Here is a 23,883-nt window from a genome sequence, read left to right as displayed (position 1 = left end):
TGTTGTGTTGCTTCTCACTCATGGCAATCTGAATCTTTTCATGCCCTTCCCACCTTGCCTGAAATTACTGTCACTGTCTCCCTCGTGACCAAATGGGAGGCAGGGCTGGCATTTCGGGGCCCTTCCAGCCAGACACAGTTGGGTTGGGGTGCTGCCCCTGGAGCTGTGTTGCTTGCACAGCCCCAGCAGCAATATAAGGCAGACACTGGGCAGGAGTTCTGCCTGATGCATTGTCAAGCGAAAAACCTTTTATGGGAGGCAAAGTTTTTTATGGGAGGTAAATGCACAGCAGTTGCTTAATTACAATACCTCAAAGCCTTCAGAGAACCACATGGCTGAAGTTTTCCCAGGGCCACTGTGATAACTTGTTAAAATTTGGCCAATGCAATTTAATCTTTGCTCTGCCAGCCCTTTCCCCAGCATCCCTGCGGTGTGACAGTGACATTATGGCACGGACTCTTCAGCGTGGTGAGGATCTGAAAATGTCACCATATGTTACAGATATCTCAACAGAACATGGAAAAACTTCATCTCGAGGCCTGGCAAGGCACACAGTAACACTGGGCTTTTTCAGAAAGTGAAGCAGCAGCCTTTCAGCAGGGCTTGCTTCCAACCTACGTCTAGCAGAAGGGAGGGTGCACTATTTCTGATTAGGACCTAAGGAATCTGAAAATACTCACCAGGTAAGGCAGAAATAACCCTATGATGTCCAATATTACCTGGCTGAGGTCAACAGACCATAACCAGGAGAAGGACATCAGCTGCCACAGCCCACTGTGAAGTCCAGAAATCCATCACAGGCTACTGGGGTCACCAACTTCTGTTGAGTTTGATGAAGCCAGAATGGGTTAAAAAATAGGCATGTGTGGTGAAATTGTGCAACTTGTATTGTTTTGGCACTACATATATTCTAAACTAACAATCTTGGCCAAGTTAGGATTTTTTTTTTTTAATCTTTCCTTTTAGGCCTCTTGTAATTTAATCTCACCCCAAATTCATGGAAAGAATACATACCCGCTTTATGCCAATCAGTGAGGATTACTCTTTGCAAAGACTGTTTCTTCCGTGCTATTTTGCATCTTGGTGCAGTTTTCTAGATCTCTTAAATGCAAAAATAAACAAACATCCATACATCTGGGAGTAGATTTCCAAGAGGAGCCCAGCGCCAGCTTTTTTTCCTGTTCTGAGTGCTCAGCACCCACGACGGGGCCAGTTCAGCTAAACCAGGGCCAGGTTTCCATAGGAACACGGCGATCTGGAGGCTCCCATGGTGACAAATATGCACAGATTCATCGTTTAACTCATCCTCCCACCCAGGAATGATAAAATGACTCAGTGCTGCAGCAGCAACAACATCAGCTATCGATAACAGCAGCAGCGACCCCGTGAAGGACACATAAACAGCTGGGAGGAATTTTGGCCATGCAGGGAGATTGCTCAAGTCCCCAGTGCAGACCTGAGTGTTTGCTTATGTTCCTGCTTGGCAAGATATGGCGCTGTGGAGATACTGGTCAGTGCTTGGGTAAGAGAGTCATTTCTGACATGCCACTGATTCCTCAGAACGTAAGAAAACTATGTAGAGGGGAGATACAGCACTGGTAACTGCTCTTCCTTGCTGATTTACTGGGCCTGATTTATGAGGTGCAACTCTGGACAGGATGTTGCCAGTTGAGGCTGTGTGTTGCATGTCAGCTGCAGGATTTAGGGATGACCCATGTCTGCAGGGAAATGGCTCTACACTGGGCAGGGATGGTCTGAGCAGGTGTTTTCCATCTCCAGCTTCTGTGAGAGATGAATTATTCAGGCTGACAACTGCCAAGTGCACATTTAATTGGGTAGGAGAGAGAGTTGGGTGAGCAAAGCAGGGAAGCCTTGCCCTTGTTCCTACAAACAGCCTGATGAATTTCTTTCTGCTGGAGTTCCTCCTTATTTTGTTTTTCCTTTCCACAAACATTTGAATGAACCAAACTCAGGGAAAAGCAACTCCATGGTCTCACGCAAAAGAGACACTGGAAATAATTTCTGCACACAAAAATACTTGGTCTTGTAATCAGGGAACAGTAACCTCATGTGCCAGAGAAGTCACATGATGTTGAGTGTCTCATCTACATCCAAACATGCACAGAACCAGAGAATCATTCAGGCTGGAAAGCCCTCTAAGACCATCAAGTCCAACCATTAACCCAGCACTGCCAAGGCCACAACAAGCCATGCCCCTAAGCACCACATTTACAAGTTATTTGAACAATTCCAGGTGTGGTGATTCCACCATTGCCCTGCACAGCCTCTTCCAATGCCTGACCACCCTTTCAGAGGAGATGTTTGATGTTTTCCCTAATATCCAGCCAAAACCTCTCCTGGGCACAATTTGAAGCCATTTCCTCTTACCCTATCACTTGTTACCTGGAAGAAAATATCACTCCCCACCTGGACTCAACCTCCTGTCAGGGAGTTTAGAAAGTGATAAGGTCCCTCTGATCCTCTTTTTGTCCATACCAAACAGCCCATACAGGCAGATTCAGCTATCAAACTCAGGAGTGGTGAATAGCCACACACAAAAAGATTTGTTGAGAAATTAGTCAGAAAAAAAAAAAAAATTAGAGAATAACAATTGCATAGATCACCTTCCTTGCAAGAAATCACACAGCATGCTGGGAGAAACTTTCAATGTGTGTGACTGTTTTGCATCTCATGTCTTTTCCATAAGAGTTTTTTCTCAACATTATATAAAAAACCCCAAACATCCAAACCCCCACAGCTATTTGCTCACTGTTTGTAACACTCTGCAACTTTAAAAATTCTTCCTCCCCAGTGCAAACATACTTCCTCAGAGAGGCAGCAGCAGAGCCCCGCTAAGATGCTTAAGAGGAGGTCAAGAGAAAAGCCATTTACCAGGGGAATCTCTCTCAGCCCTTAACACATTTTTATTGCTACCTATGCACACAGTGTTCTCTCAGAGGCTAGATGAATAAATATGCCTCTTTTGAGCAAACATTTATAATGCTATTTGAACACGGGGGAAAAACAGTTTCAGCTTAAAAATGATACTCACACCATGTTTACATTTTTTTTTCCCAAGCTGCAGTTAAAATGAAACTATCCAGACAGACATTCAGCATGAGGCTCAGGAAAGCATGTTTCTTTTGGCCCCTTTCACTACAGAATTTCACCTAAAAATGAAATACAAAAGACTGGGGTTTGGGGGGGAGAAATACAAAAGAAAGATTTGTTTGTAGATGAATTACTCACTGGAAATTCATCCAAGAACATCAGTGTAATTGCTCATTAATAAGAGAGTTGGAAGATACTTAAAAATGTTTCTCTTCCTTTGAACTTTCTGCAGCCAAACAGCGTCCCTGAGCTGGTGATGTTCTTGTGCATGGACTTCACTTGGAATGAGGGGGTGCCCCTTTCCTCCTCCTCCACCCCCCAAAACCCAGCAGATAGTGCTCTGATCTGCTTTGGGGCACTCTGAGCTCAGCCCTCAGCAGCAGATCTGCCCCTGGGCAAGGAACTTTCTCATTTTCACCTCTTCACCACCAAATTTTAAATTCCCAAGGCTGGGGAGCAGCTCTCATTTTATCAGGTGATGGAGGAATGAGCTGGACCTCTGGACACTGTCCCAGCAGCATTCCTGATGCCAGTTTTAAGAGGACTCCTCACACACTAAAAGTTAAGGAGCTCTGAAGGGCTTTCCTGGCTGGGACTGGAGGAGAGTAATTAGCCCCTGTAAGGATCCCTGTTCTCTGAGCTGTGAGAAACTTCAAATCCCACTGACTTCACTGGCACTTCAGGGCACTCAGCACCTCCCAAGATTAATTCCTCAAGCAGGGAGAGGTCTAGAAACATATATATTAGAGCACTTTACGTCTTCAGCTGCAGTAGGGCTCTTTCTGGTGAGCTTGACAAAGGACAGATTATATATTATGCCGTGCCATAAAACTTCAGCAATCTAAGAATTCTGAAAATACCCCGTTCTATTACTCTCCTCGCTTTGACATGAAATATTAAACACCGCTTACCAAAGTGATGTTATTGAACACAGATGTCCGCTATCACATTCAAATTGTTCAAGTCAATCTAGGTTTATATATTTTCTTTACTTAAGCGTTTGTATAAACCCAAGTGTGCCCTGACAGTAATGATTTCACAATATACTATATTCAATTAAGGAGACAAATATGCATTTACATTTTTACTGAACTTGTTTCACACACACTCACAGGCTCCAGCTCCAACTTATTTTTGACATTTGGTGGAAAATAAAGGAATAGAAAGGGTGCCACCTACTGAGTCACTCAAACATTTTTGGAGGCCAAAAAAAAAAAATCATGCAAATTACCAATATGCTCATTCCAGTTAAATAAACAAATCTTCAAGCTATATTTGTAATCCTGTGGGAAGATAGCCATAGGGAGTTCTCTGGTTATCAGATCACTCAGTGACTGGAGCTCTCACAGGGGTGTAGGAGACTCCAGTCCAGCCCTCCCTTGGCTCCCAGCAGGTTTGAATCCACCTATTCCTCTGGAAAACCCAAGGAAAATTAATCAGTCTGTGTTGAGGATGTTATTCCACAGACCGATTCATGAATATCTTTTGCAAGCAATGGATGTTCCAACATGTGAGAATCCAACAGCACTGCACCCAACAGGAGCGGCTCTGTGGGACCCACACCAATGATCAACCTGACAGAAATTGGGAAGGTCTGCTGTCAAGTAGCTCCTAAATTCTATCAGGCAGATGAAGTGTAGGCAGATATCTAAATTTACAAGCTGAAAAGGTTTACCAAGGCTCAAGAATGAAGACAGGCTCTCAGTACCACTTCAAAAGCCAATGTTCCTTTCTGACATCCATCAAGGCACAGCCTTGTCTTTAAGATCCTGCAGAGTGGGGCAGAAATACTGAAGGTGTGCCAGCACTGCAGTTTCCTCATTTGGGGAGGCTGAACTATCAAAATAAGCTGCAATGTTGCCCTGATATCAGGCAGAGAAGCTGCAATTTGTGAGGTTTTGTCAGTTGTAAAGGTCAGCCTCATCAGCTTTGACATCCACGAGGGGAAGTCAAGCAAGGGCTCTGTAAATACACCTTGAGGCAGGAAAATCAGACCTGTGGTAAATCATGAGTTTGTATCTGGTCTGAAGCCAGTGACAAAGCCACACCTTCGTAGGGATGGGGAATTTCAAACAATCCCTCCTGACTGGCCACCACCACTGGTCTCCTTCATTCCCCAGAGCAACCTCTGTGCAGAAAAGTTGGGATGTGACTGCCATGAGTAATTTGTGGTTTAGCTTCCTTCCACAAAAGACAGAAAACATGCTGATTTTCTCTGGAAAAGTTGTAGTTATGACTGACAGACCCCCAGCTTTTTATTCATCTTGATTGCACACAGAGTCCTCTCTAGACCTGCAGATGTGCAGCTGTATCTTGGTCTTGGCACATGCAGACAGACCAGAGGTTTCCACAGTTACTGTGTATTTAATATCTACCAGTTTCTTGTTGTTGGGGACTGGTCCAGCAATTAAATACTTGGGAAAATAATTGTGAAACATTAACAGGTCCTTATTGTTAACAGGTATTTCTGGCAGAGATTCCTTCAGGGCAACTTGGACAAGGCACTCTGGTGGAGCTGGCAATAACATTTTTTCCCAGAGGGACTTTCAAACCCTCTTGTGTGGGTTTTGTTTTGCTGGCAGCAGAGGCAGGAGGAAACCCAGTTTTCAACATCCTCCTTCATGCCCACTCTAAGTAAAACATTAATTTATTGGTCATGATGCTTTTCACATCTCCCCTGCCTTGGCACGTGATGCTGCAGCACCATTTATGTACTCGAGATAACAAGGGCTGCAGACCCATCCCTTCTCCAGCTCCTCAAGGGTCCAAGGGCTTTCTGCTTGCACGAGCCCTGACTGAGACATGCATCAAAATGGATTTCTACTGCTGAAATCATCCTGTCCCAAGTACTTACAGGCATTTTTGGGATTTTTCTCAAAGGAGGCAGCCCTGTCTCTAGAGGACCCTTGTGTGGTGGTTGGGGTTCTACACATATTTTTAAAAAGGCAGAAAAAGCCAAGGCTTCTTTTTTTGTTTTAAGCTAGAAATCAAACCACTGCAAATTCAAATACTTTTGCACCAAATCACACATCTTGTTATCCCTTGTAGAGAGCACATTATCAGAGCAGTGACACTGAACTACCAAATCAATCCTCAAAGCTTCCCAAGGGAAGGAAACCCCCCGCTAACACCCCACAGCAAAAGAGTTTGCAACAAGAAACCAAACCCATCCAGCCCCTACCAATGCTCTTTTCAAAGACATAAAGGTTTCCAGGTGCTTGACATCCATGTTAACTTTTTATGTAATAAAACTTGAGGAGAGGATTCCCGTTGGATCAGAGGGGAGACTTTGCTAAAACAATAGCTGTGCTGGCAAACTGACTCCTTTCAACACATTCTTGAATTTGTATTTTAAGTGGTTTTGCCACATTGGCAGCCAAAAATAACTATTTTCTGATCAAATTCACGGGTTCTTGTAAAATATTTTAACACGCTAACTATGGCCGTGAGCAGTTCTAATAGTCTTTCAAGCTGCCTGTTCAGACCTCTTACTTTTGAGAGGGTGAAGGGCTCCACAAAAGGTTCCAGCAGAGTGATGCCATCCATGGCTGCTGCTCCTGCAGCATTCCCACCCCTCATTACCCAGGGATACAGCCCTTATTTAATGTGATGCTATTTGCTGCTTTGTATTTCATACCTACCCTTAATGTAAAGTAATAATTAAGAGCAGCCTTCCCCTGTGCCTGGCAGTGCAAGGCCAAGATCCACAACAGCTACCACAGCTGAAATGTCAGGGAAAAGGGGAAAAAAGCAAATGGACAGGCAGGAATTACCACACAGCCTCTACTTGCACCAATCTTGCTCTTTGATTATGATGTACAGCAAGAAATCTTAATGTGGTTCTTAGAGGAGAAGTAAATAATTTAAAAACTGGATTTCTGGTTGAAAAAAGCCTCCTCCAGCTGCAAAAATCAGAGAATTTTCATTAAGTCACTTTATAAATAATTTATAGCACTCCAAGACTTACCAGGTAACAAAGAAATGACAGGCTGGTTTGAATAGGAACAGGGCAGAACCTGTGGGACATGGGGCATTTCCACCCTAAACGAGGCTCCACTTACCCAGCCAACATGAGCCCAGTCCACAGTGCTGCTCCTACTGGGAAGCCTCCATGGCCACCTCCAAAGCAGGGGGGAGAGCTGAGACAACCCCTGGATTTCTGGATGAACCAAGGGCTTGTAGGCAGAAAGAAAACGCAAAATACAGAACCTGCTCCAAATGGCAAAGCTGCAACTTTTGTACTCCTTTTTTTTGGTACTCCTTTAGGTAGGAGGTCAGTGAGGTCACCTGAGCAGGTGGATCTCAGTTACTGTGGATCAACATGGCGCTCTTGGATAACAGACCTTAATTAATCAATTAATTATCATCAGGCTCTTGGAATCACTAGCGGGAGAAGTGAGCACATGCCTTAAATCAGGAAGTTACATCTGGATGGGAAAAAACACCCAGTAGACTATGGCATGAAGCATTTAAGTATTAACTGTAATATCTACACCACATGCAGCTTCTCAAGATGTTTTGCTGTCATCAGCTCAGTAGAAGATAAAGATTTATTGGGCTATTACTGAAAAGGAAGCTAGATACTGCCAAATGGCACGGACAGTTAGATGACTACTTGCTGACATCTTTATTCATATATAAAACAACACAACTGAGTTGTGTTTTTTTTAACTACCATGCTTGAAGGAATCAACAAAGTGCCTTATCATACAGCACTTTTAAGCCATTTTTTAGCCATTCACAGGGTTTGGATGGTTGTTTTTATTGCGTGCATACAGAATATTCTATGAGCACCCCGTGAACTTCTAGTGCTGACTAAAAGAAGAGATAAGCAGTGCTGGCTGCAGATTGGGATGATGATTTTTAAAGGTGCTGAGGGACAATCCCATGGAACAGTGATCCCTGGACACAGTCACAAGGTCACTCTGGTCCCACAAATCTCAGATACCAGAAAAAAAAAATCTTTACTGGGAGGGTGGTGAGGCACTGGCAAATGGTGCCCAAAGAAATTGTGGCTGCTCCACATTTAGTTGGAAATAAATAGTCTATAAGGTCCCTTCCAACCCAAACCATTCCATGATTTATGAACATTTGAACCGCTGCAGAGGGGTGGCTTTTTAAAGGTTTAAAACACAGATCAATGCTAACTCTGCAGAGACTGAGAATATTCTGGTTTAATATTCTATGTCTAGTTTTTGATCGGCTTTTAACAGCAATCTGAGAAGTTAAAATCAACATGATATGTTGATATTATAGGATAACATCAACAGCTTCTTAGAATAGTATGAATATGGCTTCTAATAAAGAAATTACTGGATAAATTGCAAGGATTATAGAATTATTTTTAGAACATATGTCAAAAATATGACAAACCAAATGAACTTAATTATTCTGTTCCTTGTTGAAAACTGCAGGAAAAGTGAAGTAAATCACGCAAGGCAGAACCCTGCAATATTACACAGCTCAATTCAAAATGTGTGTCCTGAAATTTCAAAAGGAATCCAAGCCTACTCTCCCAGAAAGCAGCAAGCCAGGGCTGTCCACTTTTTCTCTGACAGCTTGATCTACCGTTCCCCCTTTGTTACACATTTTGAATTCAATTTAGCCTGCTACTTCCAATTAACCAGCACATTTCTACTGCATTATTTGGTGTTAAGCAGGCACACACATTCCTTCAGCTCCTGCCAATGCAAGAAGACAATACCCTGAAGGTGAACCAGGCAATTTGTTGGCAGAACTGGGCTCTGGGAAGTGCCTGGGCAGGCTGATGGAAGGCTGCAGGTGTATGGTTTCAAATGCCTTCAAAGCACTCTGTGCCCAAGTCTTCCCAAAATGTTACACTTCACAACCATCCTCTTCCAGCAAGACTTATGCTGTGTTTTGAATATTTCTAATACTCTGGAGTCTGAGTGCCAGAAAGCTCCATTTGTCAGGCTCAGTCGCTGGCCAGGTTGCCCTGGTCAGGGATCATATACAAACCCATTTGGGCACAGGCCATTATTTATTCTACACAAACAACCAAAAGCAGATGTTATTTCAGCCTGTTTGCTCTGAATGTGAACTAGTTCAGTAGAATAATGTCTCATCCACAACATAAGCCTGTTGCTTCAAGACTTGCAATGAGGGAAAATCAAGACCAAGTTTTAATGACATGTTTATATAAAAAAATCAGCATCCTTTCACTACAATATGTCTACAACAGAAAGTACAGTACAAACCCGAGACACATCCCACACTTTTCTTGAAGAGGGATTACAAATTCACAGAGACATTATATTGCTATGCAAGTGCTTATTAAAAGCAATAAAAAGAACAGAACGAACAATTTATGCTCTACAAGGCTGAGATTTGGTGTTTACTGCTGGAAATTGCTTTACACAGTGTCAGAATTTAAAGCTGTGACCTTGCAAAAGAAATACTGGGCACAGTTGCAGCCCATGCACGGAGCTGCTCAGTCAGCTACAGGTCAACCTGAAGGAAAGGTCCTTCAAAACCTGGGGACTGAGAAGGTTTCTAGCCTAAATATAAAAATATTAACACAAGGATGGGAGGATGGAGGCTTCTCAGTCCACCAGCACTCTCAAAGATTGGTCCTAATCTTTACTTTGCTCTGATAAGAAGCTAAATTCTAACAGAGTCACTGTTTGATCTGCACAATGAAGCCACGATGGCTCCCAAATGTGTCTTTGCCTCTTCTGGGAAGGACATGAAGGTATTATTTCCATGTTTGTCCCGTTGGCAACTCCTGACACTATGCTGGTTATTACTTACACAAACAGAAACCTGCAGCCAATCAAAATAATATGGTTGGCAAGGAATCTGGGCAAACTTTAATAGCTATGGTTCTTCAACATAAAAAGGATAAAAGTAGAATAATAATTTTTGGCAGGGGAAGCGGGGAATTTTTAAAATTCTGATTGTTTTCCTATGAGGATAGTGTTAGTGAAGTCTAACTTAAAACATGTTGTTCTGGTTTCATGAATTCACAGTGAGTGAGGTTCTGCTGGGCCCACTGAGTTACACTCAACTCCTTCCCACTCCAGCTGAAGTTATCTGGAGCTCACAAGGTAAGAGAGGGGGATTTGGCACAGGAACTGCATGGCTGAAATAATTCCAATGTCTTTCTGAAAGGAGTTATCTGCACGTGCAAGTGTGCTGCAGAGGAATACACAGAGCTCTCTCTTCAAGGAAATGTAATTAACTTCAGCCCCCTGGGAAATGGGGAGCCAGCAAAGGCCTACACCAAGAGGAAGATGGACATCAATTTAACTATAAACCCCATTTTCACTGAATTTTTCACTTCTATTTTCAAGAAGCCCCAGTGCTGTGCTCAGGACTGGATCAGCCTGACACTCTTTCACTGGAATCTGACGAAGCAAAGAAGCAGAGTTGTGTTAATTAATAGCAATTACACTCACTTGCCACAAAATTAATCTCTGGAAAAGCTGATTTAGTCAGTTTTCCATTAAAAAAGTCCATCCTGTCTATTAATAAAGACTACTTTGTAGGCAAGGAATTAGGTAAATGTGTTAAACTGTAGTAAGGAGCAGAATCAGAACAGTAATATCAGAAGCAAGGAAACTTCCTTAATTAGTAGTTAATAATGTAAAGTTGTGACTGTTCTAGAAAACAAAATCCTGTAAACATTTTCTCTGCCTTATGAAAAAAAAATAAGAACCAATATAAGACATTCCAAGTATCTCAGTCAAAATTCCTCTTTTAATGCTTTTGAAATCTTTAATTCTGATCTTTACCTCTATATGGCTGTACTTTGTTTTGGAATAAAAAGCCATGCAGAACCACAAATCAGAATGGTCTGTTTGATGGCACTGAAGTAAACTTCTTTTCCAAAGGTAATAACATAAAGAAGCTAAGAAGCATTTTGAATAAAAAAGTCTATTGCATATGGAGTGGTTTGTATGAACTGGCATTTTTTGATATAAAAAAAGTTTGCTGAAATATTTCCCAAAGCAGATCTACTTGGGCCTCTTAATTCATTGGCACAGGCTCAGTATCAGTCATTTAAAATATGTGTTTCATCACGTACCTAAAATCGTGACATCCTTTAAAAACACGTAATACAAAAATCTTTTATTTCCTTATACTACATATTTACAATTCTATTATCAAGGTACTGTGGAAAATGTAAACAAGTATACATGGGTGTAAATAATATGGCTTGAGAGAGGTTTCCCCTTTGATTAGCTGCTCGAATCACACATCAATCTACAAAAATAAGAGAATAACAGTACATTTGATACATTCTGCTGTCTGACAGCAGTGTAAAGGGTTTTATGCTGCTGAGTAACCACACCAGTCTCTGGGCAGCTGGAAGGAACTGGAATGTCTGAGGTACTGGAATGTGGCCAGTGGATGGGGTGAAGAGAAGACCAAGTCTGTAGCCAGCTACCCCATGGGGGAGAGGAAGCCAAAGGCTCCTCAGAGATCCACACTGAAATAATGAGAAGCAGTGGAACAAAGATGAAACTGAAGAAATTCTGATTAGAGATCAGAAAAAGAAGAAAAAAAAATCTTGCAGGTTCCTGGCCAGTGAAACTGCCCCAAATTCACATAATTGTAGGATCAGTCCCAGGCCATCACACCTCCAAAAGAACATTTAAAATGTCATTGCCTTGCTGAGAGTCACACGCTTCTGGGACCATAATTTTGCCACATTTACATTGAATGAACTTTCCAGTGACATTCATTGAGCTCTACAGAAGAAATTAAAAGGGATCAGCATCAGCTCCAGTGATTTTCCGGCTGAAAGCACAGTTAGTTAATTAATTTAGACACATTCACAAATACCTGTACTTTCAATACCTACAAAGTGATGAATAACAACAGTAAGACTTCCATGGAGCTTGGAAAACACCTCTTAAAACTGTATTGCCTCCCATAGATCACAATTTGAAATAAACTCCCAGGGGAGCAAGTGCCTCTTGCTTTGGCCTGGACAGTCACTGACTGCAGATGTGTTTAAGACCTGGGGTGAACCGTGGGGGAAAATTGTTACCTCACCTTCCCATCCAACCTCCTGCAACCTGCTTCACCAGCTCATCACCTACCCAACCACAGCAACAAACTTCTTCAAAAATCCCAAGTTAGCATCAATTATTGTCATTTTGTCTCTTGCAAAACAAAACCCTGCTCTTGCAGAGGTGCACTTTGTTCTGGTGGTGAATGGAGGATCAGCACAAGAGCTGGAACTGCCCATACTCTGGATCTACCATGGTTCTGATGCTCCTTCTTAAATGCACTTTGGATACAGTCAGAATCAAGTGGTTACTACACAGATTTTGTAACTCCTAACCTAAAGAGAGGTATAAAGAGGCACTCTGAAATCTTTTAGTTCTGGTTAACAGAATATTAAAATACAGAACGTACATTTCTTTAAAATGACATAGCTCTACATCAAAGAAAACCTGTCTAAACAGACAAATTAGCACCAAAATGCCTGTGCTCTATGAGGTTTTTCATTCAACAGCAGCTGTTGAGTGGTATCAGGACTGTTGTGAGATGACTTGATAAAAAACCCAAATTGCTCAATAAAAGCACAAACCCCAAAGACAGTATCTTTAAGCATTTCTCCTTGCTTACTATCTGCTTTCTCCATTCAAGATAAAACCTCTTCTGCATTAGCAGATACTGTTTGATGAGAAGTGCTGCACAGTTTGGCTTGACAACCCACTGAAAAATTAATCTGGTAAAATGTGAGAACACAGGATGCCAGGAGAGTCTGGCAGATGACACCACACTCTTCGGAAGACAGATTCAGACAGAGACCTTCCAGTCAGTCAAACCACACCAGAAATACAGAAGATGCTCTTAAATAAATTAACAATGTATTGAGGACTCTTGTGGGATTGTAGCAGATTGTTCTTCAGCTGCAAGTTCAAAATTAGACTGCATGCTTCTCATTCAAAGAGGAATTAACTTGACGAATCCGTCTAGTTTCTGTGCAATGTGATTTTGCAATGAATCTGTAGAGAAATAATCTGTGGAATACTCTTCAAACTTGGTGCTGGTTGTCAAGAGGGTTTAGAAAGTCCCCGATAGGGAGTGTGGCTCATTCCATGGTGATGTGTTACATGCTGCTTATCCTGATACTCTTTGGAGCTGGTCTGATTAAAAACATGTCCAGGCTTTCACGAAATGAATTATATTAATACCAGAAAGAATGTCCAGAGTAGATTAATGGAGGGGCAAGAGGCTAGGAATGAGCACATGAAACAGATTCAACTCTTTAAAAGGATCCAGCTACTAAATGGCCTCTGTAGTCTTCCATAAGAAGTGTGAATACTTCAGTACAATTCAAGCTGAATTGAATAACTGTTTTCATATCCAAATTCAAATACCGTCTGTGCATATAAAACAGTTCATTTATTAGTCCAAATGTTACTGTTGTAGAGCTCTTGGAAAAATACTCCCTCTTTCTTGAGCTTGTTCTTCATAAAAAGGAAGCTTTGGAGGGCCACCTAGAGAATTAAGTAGAAACACGGTTTCAGGTCCATATAACCTAATACTGAAATGTTATATAGATTATACAATTTACACTTAAATAATTCAATAAATGGTAACCTTGAAAAGAAGGTAAAGGAGGGAGTTACAGCAGCTTCCTCACAGAGGCAGAGAGCAGGCAAAACTATAAAACACCTCCAAATCAGAAGGTTCCTGAAGTTTTTCCTAAACTAAAGGAGGAATTGTGGTTACGCTACAAGTGAGAGGAAACTTTCCCTCTGTGCTGTATTTCATTAAGAAGAGAAATTATCGAAACAATCCAACGGGTTGACCCTCCCATCCAAACACGGGCCAGAGGTGTTTTATCCCTCCAGGAAAGGCTGCACCCCAGGCTGGTTACCTTCTCTGCAGGTTGGCCCCATCCAGGGGCTGGGGCAGGCGCAGTTCCCGTTGTGGGGGTTGCAGCGGGATCTGCCGGAGCACTGGCACCGCAGGGAGCAGCCGGGGCCGTACCTGTCTGCCCTGCACCCTGCAAGGACAGGAGGGTTGGGGACAGCGTGAGCACTCCTGGCAGCCTCCCCCTTCAGTGGGATCAGGAAGCTGCTCAGACACCTACATCTGCTCACATTCAAACATGACATTTGGGAAAGCGCAGCTGCTGTCGAGTTTCGTCTGCCACATGCTCTGCCCAAGCTGCAGCCCAGCTGTCCTGAAGAGTTCCCAGAATGGAAATCATTGCTGGTGTAAAAACAGGGGTTGACAGCCCAACAGAGAACATCTTGGGATCTGCTCAGGAAAGTTGCTGTCAGCATCCGCACTATCTCCTGTCCTGCATGGCTGGGCTGTCAGTACGTGCTGGGCAAGAGCCTTCCCTCACAGAATGTGACTCTGAGAATTAATTCATTTTATTGATACTCATGTCTTGCTCTGGTTGCACAATTCTGCTGCATCCTGGCAAACTAAACTCACAAAAAAAAAAAAAATCTCACTTCCAAATGCAAATACATTTCATAGCTAGGCTGGTAAATCCTCACTGCAATTTCTTAAGCATCAGAGGACAGGCAGGATAGGAAAGTGAGCAGCAGGGTCACAAGGCAGGGTGTAAAACACACAGCCAACAATGGCCCTCTCTCCCTCACTTCACTGAAAACCCTGTATGCAGGGAATTTGCCTTCTCCCACGAGCACCCTCAGGTAAATAAAGTCCTGCTGAGCCCTGCATCAGCTGCAGCCCCAGCACGTGGGAGAACTCACCCTGTGTGCTCCAAGCTTGGCCTTTTCAATTAGGACATGTTATGAGAAAAGGTCTCCCCAAACACCTCTGGACCTGATTTTAATTTATGTAATACCACATTTTCATGTTAATAACAATGTGTATTTAAGACATCTGTTTGAAAGTCTGCAATGTTAATTTACTACAGAAAAAGAACGCCCATAAAAGTCTGTTATATTCTCCCTCTCTCTTTTTTTTTTTTTAATTAACATTTTGCCTGTTTAATGGGTGCTTTACCAGAGTTCAAATTAAAATCAGGCCTTTTATCTTTATGGCTGCTGCACAGTCACAGCTGCTCACAGTTATATCACAGATGAACTGAGCCTAATTGAAAATAAAAATGCAAATAAAACCTACCCCATAACAGCTATTCGTGGATGGGGGCTACCCTAGCTGATTTAAGAAAAATAAAAATGACTCACAGAGTTTGTGAGGAAGAAAACCTCAATTCCCATTTTTGGTGCTTAACTTCCCCCTTGTGTTCCACTTCTGCCTAAAGTTTTACTGGAAAGGCCCAGGGACACCCAGGACTGTGTGGGCACTGAGGGTGGCTCATGTTCCCACTGGGACAGTGCTGGAGACTGGGAGCTTCATTTCCTGACCACAGGACACTGCCCAGAGGGAATCAAATGCTTTTCCATTTCAGTTTTGCAAGTTGCACTAATGCTTAAGTTCACAGCAATTTGTATTAATAACAGCCTGCTTAAATCTACTTCTGCCCCATCCTAGAACAAAAGGAGAAATAATTTTCCCCCTCTGCTCCAGGAGCTCAGGGGGATTTTGGTTCCTGGTGAAGCTCTACAGTAGGACATGGATGTTCACCCCTTTTACCTTGTTTGTCACAGCACTGGGATCACAAATGCAGAGTTAAACCACTACAATTCCTTTCACTCCAGTGATTACCCTAAAGCTGCTCCATCATAATCACAGAATCCTAAAATAGCTTGGGTTAGAAGGGGTCTTTAAACCCATGTGGTTCCAGCCACAGGCATGGGACACTTTTCACCAGACCAGGTTGCTCCAAGCCCTGTCCAGCCTGGCCCTGAGCTCTGATCAGAGTCACAGCTGTGACCAGAGCCTGGCTCAGGAATCTGCCACTGCTGCCCCTCAACCCTGCACCCAACCCCACCAGGGTACAGCAGCAGGGCTGGTTTTCCCTACAGGAAAAATTTCTCACCTATTTTTATATCCTTGTTACAGAAGAATTCTGCTCCTGTGGGCCAACACACAGCCCAAGTGCCTGTGCTGCAAAGGAGGGAATTACATTTGGGTTAAAAATTCCTGGGCAAGCACAGCTGCTGCAGCTCCACACCCTCATCTGTGGGGACTCCATCCTGCTTCCAGGGGAAGCAAATCCAGAGCTGGACACACTTGAGCATAGGTCTGAAAAGGGTCACAAATGTCAGTGTGACAAAGCACACAGCAGCTGGAGCCCTTGGTGTCCAACTGCACCCTCTGGAGTCTTCCCCACTACATTTGCAAAACTTGGTCTATTATTCCCCAGCCTGTGCTCTCCAAAACTCAAGGCAAATGACATTTTACAGCTGACCCATGAACAGTTTTCCTATCAGGATATCAATTTAAATATTGATTAAATCAAGAGGTACAAGCATGCTGATAAAGGTGTTGATAACCACAAAGAGCAATTTTCTACAAACAACGTGTTCTTGAACACCAGCAAATGTCCTTTTACAGTTATTCTGAAACCAACAGGTCAGAGTGGTTTAACAATACACAGTCCAGCCCTTAAAAATATTGCCCTTACCAATGTCACATTTGTCTCCAGTCTTCCCAGGTGGGCAAAGGCACTTCCCAGTCTCTGGATCACAAGGAGCATCTCCACAGTCACACTGATGCTGGCACCCCTCACCAAACCAGCCCCTGGCACAGCCTGACAGCAAGAGAACAATTTAGATACATGTCTGAATGGCAAGATGTACATTAAACCCAGAGTTTTCCCAGGATGTCTCAGGGGAGAGCTCATGAATGAAATCAGTGTAAATGCCAAGCTTAATGAAGAAATCAAACATAGTGGAATGGGCACAATATTTATATGAGCTCTCCTCCTGTTGAGGTTGTCTAATCTAACTTCTCAGAGGTAGCTGTAAATCTGTCCCAGAAATGTAGCTGGCACTTATTTTTTATTTTTAATTAGAACTCTCAAGAAGACCCCTCCATAACACTCAAAAGGATTGTCATGCACCTATTTAATTATCTTATTTGGAGTTTTAGAAGCAAATTTAGAATCAGTAAAAGGGACTTATTTTTAATAAATGGCATGTGGAACTCATTGCTGCAAGACATCATGGAGACCAGGACTTTCACTGTATTAATTGGAACCAGGTTAGTTAATTTATAAGGGAATGGGAACACCCAGCTGTATAACAGGAAATCTGTCCCAAATTCAGTGTTTCAGGATATTCATTAAGCTCAAAATATGGAAGAAGTGGTTCTCAACAAATATTTCAGTAATTATATGAGTTTTTTTGAGTTCTGCTTTTGGGGTTTTTTTTTGGTGTTTGTCTTTTTTTTCCAGTGTACCAGAGGTACATTAGAGGTGTACCAGTACCTTTTTCACAGTGGATACCATGATAACCCAAAGGACAAAGGCACTGTCCTGTCACTGCATCACAGCTTGCTCCATTTTTACAGGCACAGGCCTGAAGACAGCCCAGCCCATAAAATCCCAGGGGGCACCCTGAAAAATTAAAATGAAGAAGGTTCATGGAGAAAATCATACACACCATTAAAATCCTCTGTATTCTCTGTGACATTTGCTGGCAGCCAACAAAAAAATGATATTTATCCTTAACTCTAATAATGCCATGGGCTTTTAAAGTTGTACCACCCAGCATCAGAGACATGCAAGATCTGGAAGGAGCTGGATGATCTGAGATGTCCCCAAAATTTTAACTGAACATGACTCAGGTGTTTCCTGACTCCTCTGAAGCCCCAAACCTGTGACCCTGACTGCTTCCACTTACTGTGCTCACAGGAGTGGCCGTAGAAACCCTCGGGGCACCTGCAGCACCCTGTGAACCTGTCACAGGTGCCATTGTGCTGGCACAGGCAGTCCAGGGAGCAGCCAGCCCCATACTTTCCTGGGAGGCACTCTGCTGGCAGGACATGGAGAGAAAAACAGACAAACAATCAAACAAATAATCACTGCCCTCACCCAGAAAAGCTCGTATGTGATAGATTGCATCGCCAAGAGATGATACCCAGAGAATAATTTGCAGACCAAAGAATATTTGTTGTGAAGACACAGGATTTCTGCACAATTATGATGCATTTGCATACTTTGGGGAGAGATCTTTTATGTTATATAGATGTTTGAACAGCAATTTCCCCAGTTTTAACAGTCTGCCTTTTTCAATTTCTCTCTTCACAGACTCGATGCTGAACCCGCACCGTGTGTTGTAAAGACTTTTAGTGAATGGCATAAATTAGGTTTTCTTTTTTCTTTCTTTATCTACAGCAATATTTTCTTTTAGGCACTTAAAAAGTGTGAAAGAAAACACGAAGCTTTTCCTCCTCTGTGTTATCATTGGAGTTCACACTATTTGAATTCCTAATAAAACCAGGAGGATCTTTTTCACACATAGCTCATTATACATGGACAGACTGTTGCTATCTGCTTTTACAGAACTAAACACATCTCAAATTACTGAAAGCCAAGTCATGCAGAAGGGACTGTGCCAATATAATTAACCTCAGCATCATCTATGAATAAGTTAACTTCCCACTGCTGGGATAATTTGAATCTGGGCAGACGAACTTAAACGAGCGTGGCCGTCCAAATAATCAGATTGAAAACCCTGCAAATGCCAGACAGGATCTTCCAGGAACATCATATCTAATCTCTATTAAAAGGATGCCTGATTAGCTGTCTTTGATTTCCAGTCACAACACACTCAAACCCACACTGCTGTGGAGATCAAGACTCAATTTTCCAATAATTTCACTCCCTCTGTCAAAAGATAAATAGTGAAGCTCTCTCTAGTGATGCAACACACAGTTCCTTATACAGTGTGTGAATGTCTGCCACCTGTGCTCCACTCCAGAGATGTTTTATCTATGAGATACACCCACAATCCACTGCTCCATGTGGGGACACCTGCTGAGCCTTGGCAGCCCCAACTCAGCCTGTGGGTAACTACAGGAACAGGCAAATGGAGGTGACCACAGGTGGCCTTTGCTAGGTCAGCCAGATATTGGTTAACTGCAAATGTTTTAGAGCCTGTGCCCAGAGAACGTTCACTGCCACTGAATCCTCAGAGCACTCACACTGTGAGCAGCTGCATCTTTCCCTTCCTCCCTGCTCCTCCTCTGCACACAGATGCACAGCGGGGCTCTGAGTCTCCTCAGGTGCAGAGTGGAACAACTGCATCTCAGAATGCTGCTAAAAAGTGGCATTTCTAGATGTCACTTATATATAGGGACATAACCCTGTAACAACCAGCTCTTGGTACAGATACATATGGAGTTTGAGGTGAATATTTGAGGTGTCAGGGAGAGAAGTGCTGTAAATGAGAATCTGGGAGATTGAGCCATGGCAGTTACGATTTAATGATGACATTTGTGTTGAATGTGTACTTAGAACTATTTATTTATATTCCATAGCAGTAAACTTGTGGTTTCCTGAACATTCAACTACATAACTATACAGGTATCTCTTACCTACAGAGAAAAATAGGAGCACAGAAATGCAGAATGGTTTTTTGGGAGATGGACAGGGCAGTTGTGGGAAGACTGGGCTGACAAGAGAGATTCTGGAGTAGGATATGAGCTTATTCTTTTAGCGTGCTTTGTCTTGCACAAGGGACAGGTGTCATGGAGAATAAGGGTGAGAGAGCAGGACAGTACAAATTGCTTTGGACAGATGTTGTCAGAACATCTGGGAAGTCAACACACGGGAAGTCAGCTCCAGTTCAGAGTCAAATGAAAGAGAACACCACCAGTGAGGAGGAAGACAGAGGCTTCTCCTGCTCTGAGGATCACATGGAAGAAGAAAGACAAAACCCAGAATTCCTATGAACAAAAGAATACAAAAGATGGACTGGAGAAGAAATAATGGAGTGAAGAAGAAATAAGGAATGTACAAGGGAATCCATGAGCAGGACTCAGGAGGAAACTGAAAAAAGACATGAAGCTCTAACTAGAGGCAGTTGTGAGACTATTTGTCCTTGTCTGTGGGTGTCTGGGGACACGCAAACCTCAGTTTGAATGTACAAATCCACTGCCATCGAAGCAGGAAATCACCTTCCTCACAGGATCTTCCTGTCCAGCCGAGCCCGCAGGTGCAGTTGCCATCCACGTGGTCACAGATGCCACCATTCTGACAGGTACACCTCAGGTGACAGTTGGGGCCATATTGTCCCTGGGGACACACTACAGAGAATTAACAAAGTTTGAAAAAACCCAAAAATTAGCATCCCAGGGAAAGGATGAAGGTGACAGCGAATAAATACAAACACATGCTCCCCACATGTATCCCAAATGATTAGGGTCTCCCTAGGGTGGTGGGACACTACACCACGATTTTTATCAGTGTCACCCAAACACTCTGTCCTGACATAACCCCTCAGTTTCCTGGAGAACCCAGTGCCCTAGAGGGTGGCAGGGAGGTGTGGGCAGGATTAGGCTGGGTGATGGAGCGGGGAGGGACAGAGGCCCCAAACTTCAGCCTTATCAGCAAACACCCTGGGCAACGTGGCTATGAACAATGCCTGGCACTGAGTTTATTTGCTGGGTATTTCAAGTGTGTCACCCACTGGCGAGGTGACCTGGGCCTGCTTTGTTACCTTGCTGGCAGGCAGGGCCCGTGTGGCCGGGGGCACAGGAGCACTCGCCAGTCCGTGGGTCACACTGGCCTCTGCCACAGGCACAGAGCTGGGCACAGTCCTTCCCATACCAGCTCTCAGGGCAGGCTGCAGGGAACACAGCATTTGTTAAACACTCACAGGATCCAACGGCGGTTTTCATTTTTAACATAGCTACAATCTTAGGGGAAGAGCTGGCTTTGTTTGTATTCCCCCTAAAGTGCTTCAAAGCATCAACCACGAAGCCAAAACTCACCCAAAGACACGACTGCTTTACCTTCTGAGACTACTTGTGATTATAAATGTAACCCATGATTTCACATGGAATATTTACTGTCTTTCCTATCAGAAGAGTGAAATATCAGCTGCTCATCCTTCCAGCTTAAAATATCTTTCCTTCCTTAATACTGATGCTGCCCAGCATTGAAGAGCAAAGCTATGAGCAGGCAAACATTCAAAATTTCCTTTCTGTGAATAAGCTGAAGAGAACTTCACAGAGACCAGAGCTTTGGAAGCAGCACAGAAATTCAGTCACACCATTTAGCTCTGAAACAGAAGTAACAGTAGGGTTGCCATGGAGTCATTACCAGTTTTGCCATGACAAAACTTGATCTTTTTCCCATTTATTGAAACTAATGGCACCATAGTGTGAAGCAAAATATTGAGATAATTTCTCAACCTAGAAATTTTGGACAGGAAGAAGGAACTTGAGCAATTCATGCTGAGCCTGGCTCTAGAAATAAACTTGGGCAAGCAGGTTGCAATCCTGGGGTAAGCGTCCTTGCTTCTATGCATGCAGCAGTGAGGGAAAATATTTTGCAAGAGATTTTTTTACAAAGCTGGAATCCTGATTTACAATTCAAGGAAGAGGTAGCTGGGATCTGTCTGTTTTTCTTCAGACAAGCTCTTATGCAAATGCTTCTCTTTGCTGTGTTTTGACAGAAGCAGAACATGAATGTTGGCTTACTTTTGCTGCAGTTGGCTCCGATGAAACCGGGAGCGCAATCACAAGTTCCTGACACGGGGTCACAGTGGCCTCCATTCATGCATTTACAGGGATTTTGGCAGTTTGAACCGTAAGTACCTTCTGGACACCCTGTTTTAAAAAAAAAAATACCCAGCAATTAGGTTAGGTTGCTACTGGGCCTGTTGCATTTCATGTCTTAAGCACTTTGTTGCTTTCAATCAAAGTTTGATTTTCATTTTCTAATGTTATTCACTTCCAGAGGACCAGTAGTAGGCATTGAGGGGCAGGTAGCTCCCTTGGACAAAGTGCCCTTGGGACAGCTCTGATTGCACTGTCAAATGCTGGAGAGCTGGGCTGAGTGCTGCTGCTCCTGGCTCTCTGCTCTCCCATTCCCCTTATGTGACAGTAGCAGGAAAAGCAAGCACGGTTCTACAGAGGTTTTCCTCTTGAGATTTCTGTTCCACATGAATGTATTCCCCCTTCCTCTCCTACACAGGAGAGATGGGGTGACTCTTCCTTTGGGCAGCAGCCACCTGGTTTGTCCAAGTCAGTGAGAAGCTGTGAGCCATTTCTGCCTCTTTTAGCAGCTGTTTCATGGATGTGGGGTAGGTCATGTCTTCTTAAAATGTGTAAATTGGAGAGAGTTTCTTTCATCTATAATCTACTCCTTCCCTGCAAACTGGAGCTGGCATTGTTAGTGGTTCCCCTGAGAGGCTGTGGATTCCCCATCCCTGGAAATGTCCAGGACCAGGTTGGACAGGGATTGGAGCAACATGGAAGGTGGAAGGTGGGCTGGAACTGGATGGGCTTTTAGCTCCCTTCCAACCCTGTGGATGGAAGACCACGAAAATGTTCACATGACAGCAACACAGAATTTCAGAAGACACCTCCTTAGAAGATAGATATGGGAGGAACATTATTTAAATGAAAAGCCAGAAAATTCTCTGAGGCAAAAAAAAGCTTTTGTAAGAACCACAAAATCACCACACCTGGATGGATTGCTGAGCCAGTGTTACATGGCAACAAACTGTCTATAGAGAGGTTTCCCAGGGGTAGAGAGGATTTCTGGTTACTTTTTTGACAGCTAATGTTCAAGAAGAATTGAACAAAAGATCAGGAAGATGTAAATGCATTTGCTAGCTTAGTTTACATCTTCTGGATGATCTTTAGTGATGGAGGCTGGAAAAGAGGGGAAGAGCTGGGCAGAGCTGCTGGGCACGGGCATCAGTGAACCTCCAGTGTGCCACCTCTGAACTCTGGAAATGCAGGTTATTCTCCTAATTTCCCAGTGTAGTGGAAGAAGGAGTAGCTGGTGCTCTAGCAGCATGATCATCATCCAACAGTTCCACTTGTGCTACTAACTCGAAATGTCATTTCTTTGCTCACCTCTTCCTTCTCTTCCCTGGCAGAAGGAAAGTCTGTGGCTACTTTAGAAACCTGGTTGAAAATATATTTGCTCACGTCGCCAAGCAACAGATCCCTTGCAATCTGTGCATAAATAACTTCATGTATTCTGTCTTTCCTAAAGGCACGAAAGCAGGGCCTGAGTGGCTGGAGAAATCTCTGGCTTTTCTGAACTATTCAACAGTGAGGGAGAGCTTATGGGAAGCTTTGAAGGGGTGCCTTTTTAAACAAAACTGAATGTTGGCCTCTGCTCAAACACCAGGATAGCAGATCATCAGGACTAAGAGATACATGCTTTTATAATGTGCAGATACTCTCCCCAGCCCTTCCCAAACACAGATTCTGCTCAATGAATGCTCTGTCATCAGTGCTTCCATCTGCCAGGATGCAAAACCTCCTTCATGTGCAAGCCCTGGCATCAAGGAGTGAGCCCTGCAACACCCCCTTCATTCCCACCAAGACTTGAAGTTAAGGACTCATCCAGATTCAATGATTTAATTGGTCTATGTGAGTTTCTCTTTTCCTCATTCTTTTCCTTTTGGTCATCATTTGGATTTTCTCCTTTAAAAAAAAAAAATCTGTCTCCCAGACTCCAAAAAATGCTGCTTCTCCCTGGCAAAGCTTTCAGAGCTGTTCCTTAGCTCAAGCCTAGCAGAAGTGGCTCCATAAACGGGATGCAGTAATTCCCTCCTTCCCAAATTCTTTGTCCTTGCAGTATTTCCTGTATTTTGGCTCGAGAAGGAGCAGCACATGCAGGGCATGTTCAGCTGCTGCACCGTGCACATGCCCAATAACAAGGCCACCTCATCTGTTAGTACTTTGCAGAAGAATTTTGATGCAGATAAC

The 23,883-nt window shown here is 43.3% G+C and overlaps 1 protein-coding gene across 1 annotated transcript in view; it reads right to left on the bottom strand.

Annotated features, from left to right (window-relative positions):
- Nucleotides 1-9,248: 9,248 nt before the first annotated feature.
- LOC135278610 (multiple epidermal growth factor-like domains protein 6) overlaps nt 9,249-23,883 on the bottom strand; it is a 186,418-nt gene continuing 171,783 nt past the window's right edge. The window contains exons 31-38 of the mRNA XM_064385192.1: nt 21,634-21,762; nt 20,649-20,774; nt 20,107-20,235; nt 17,829-17,957; nt 17,414-17,542; nt 16,610-16,735; nt 13,973-14,101; nt 9,249-13,589 (exon numbers count right to left, since the gene is read on the bottom strand). Of these exons, the coding sequence (XP_064241262.1) occupies nt 13,510-13,589; nt 13,973-14,101; nt 16,610-16,735; nt 17,414-17,542; nt 17,829-17,957; nt 20,107-20,235; nt 20,649-20,774; nt 21,634-21,762 (977 nt within the window). The 3' untranslated portion in view covers nt 9,249-13,509. The remainder of the gene's footprint in view (nt 13,590-13,972; nt 14,102-16,609; nt 16,736-17,413; nt 17,543-17,828; nt 17,958-20,106; nt 20,236-20,648; nt 20,775-21,633; nt 21,763-23,883) is intronic.

Source organism: Passer domesticus, chromosome 11, assembly GCF_036417665.1.
Source record: "Passer domesticus isolate bPasDom1 chromosome 11, bPasDom1.hap1, whole genome shotgun sequence".
Taxonomy (NCBI): domain Eukaryota; kingdom Metazoa; phylum Chordata; class Aves; order Passeriformes; family Passeridae; genus Passer; species Passer domesticus.
This window is presented reverse-complemented; position numbering and strand designations above follow the sequence as displayed.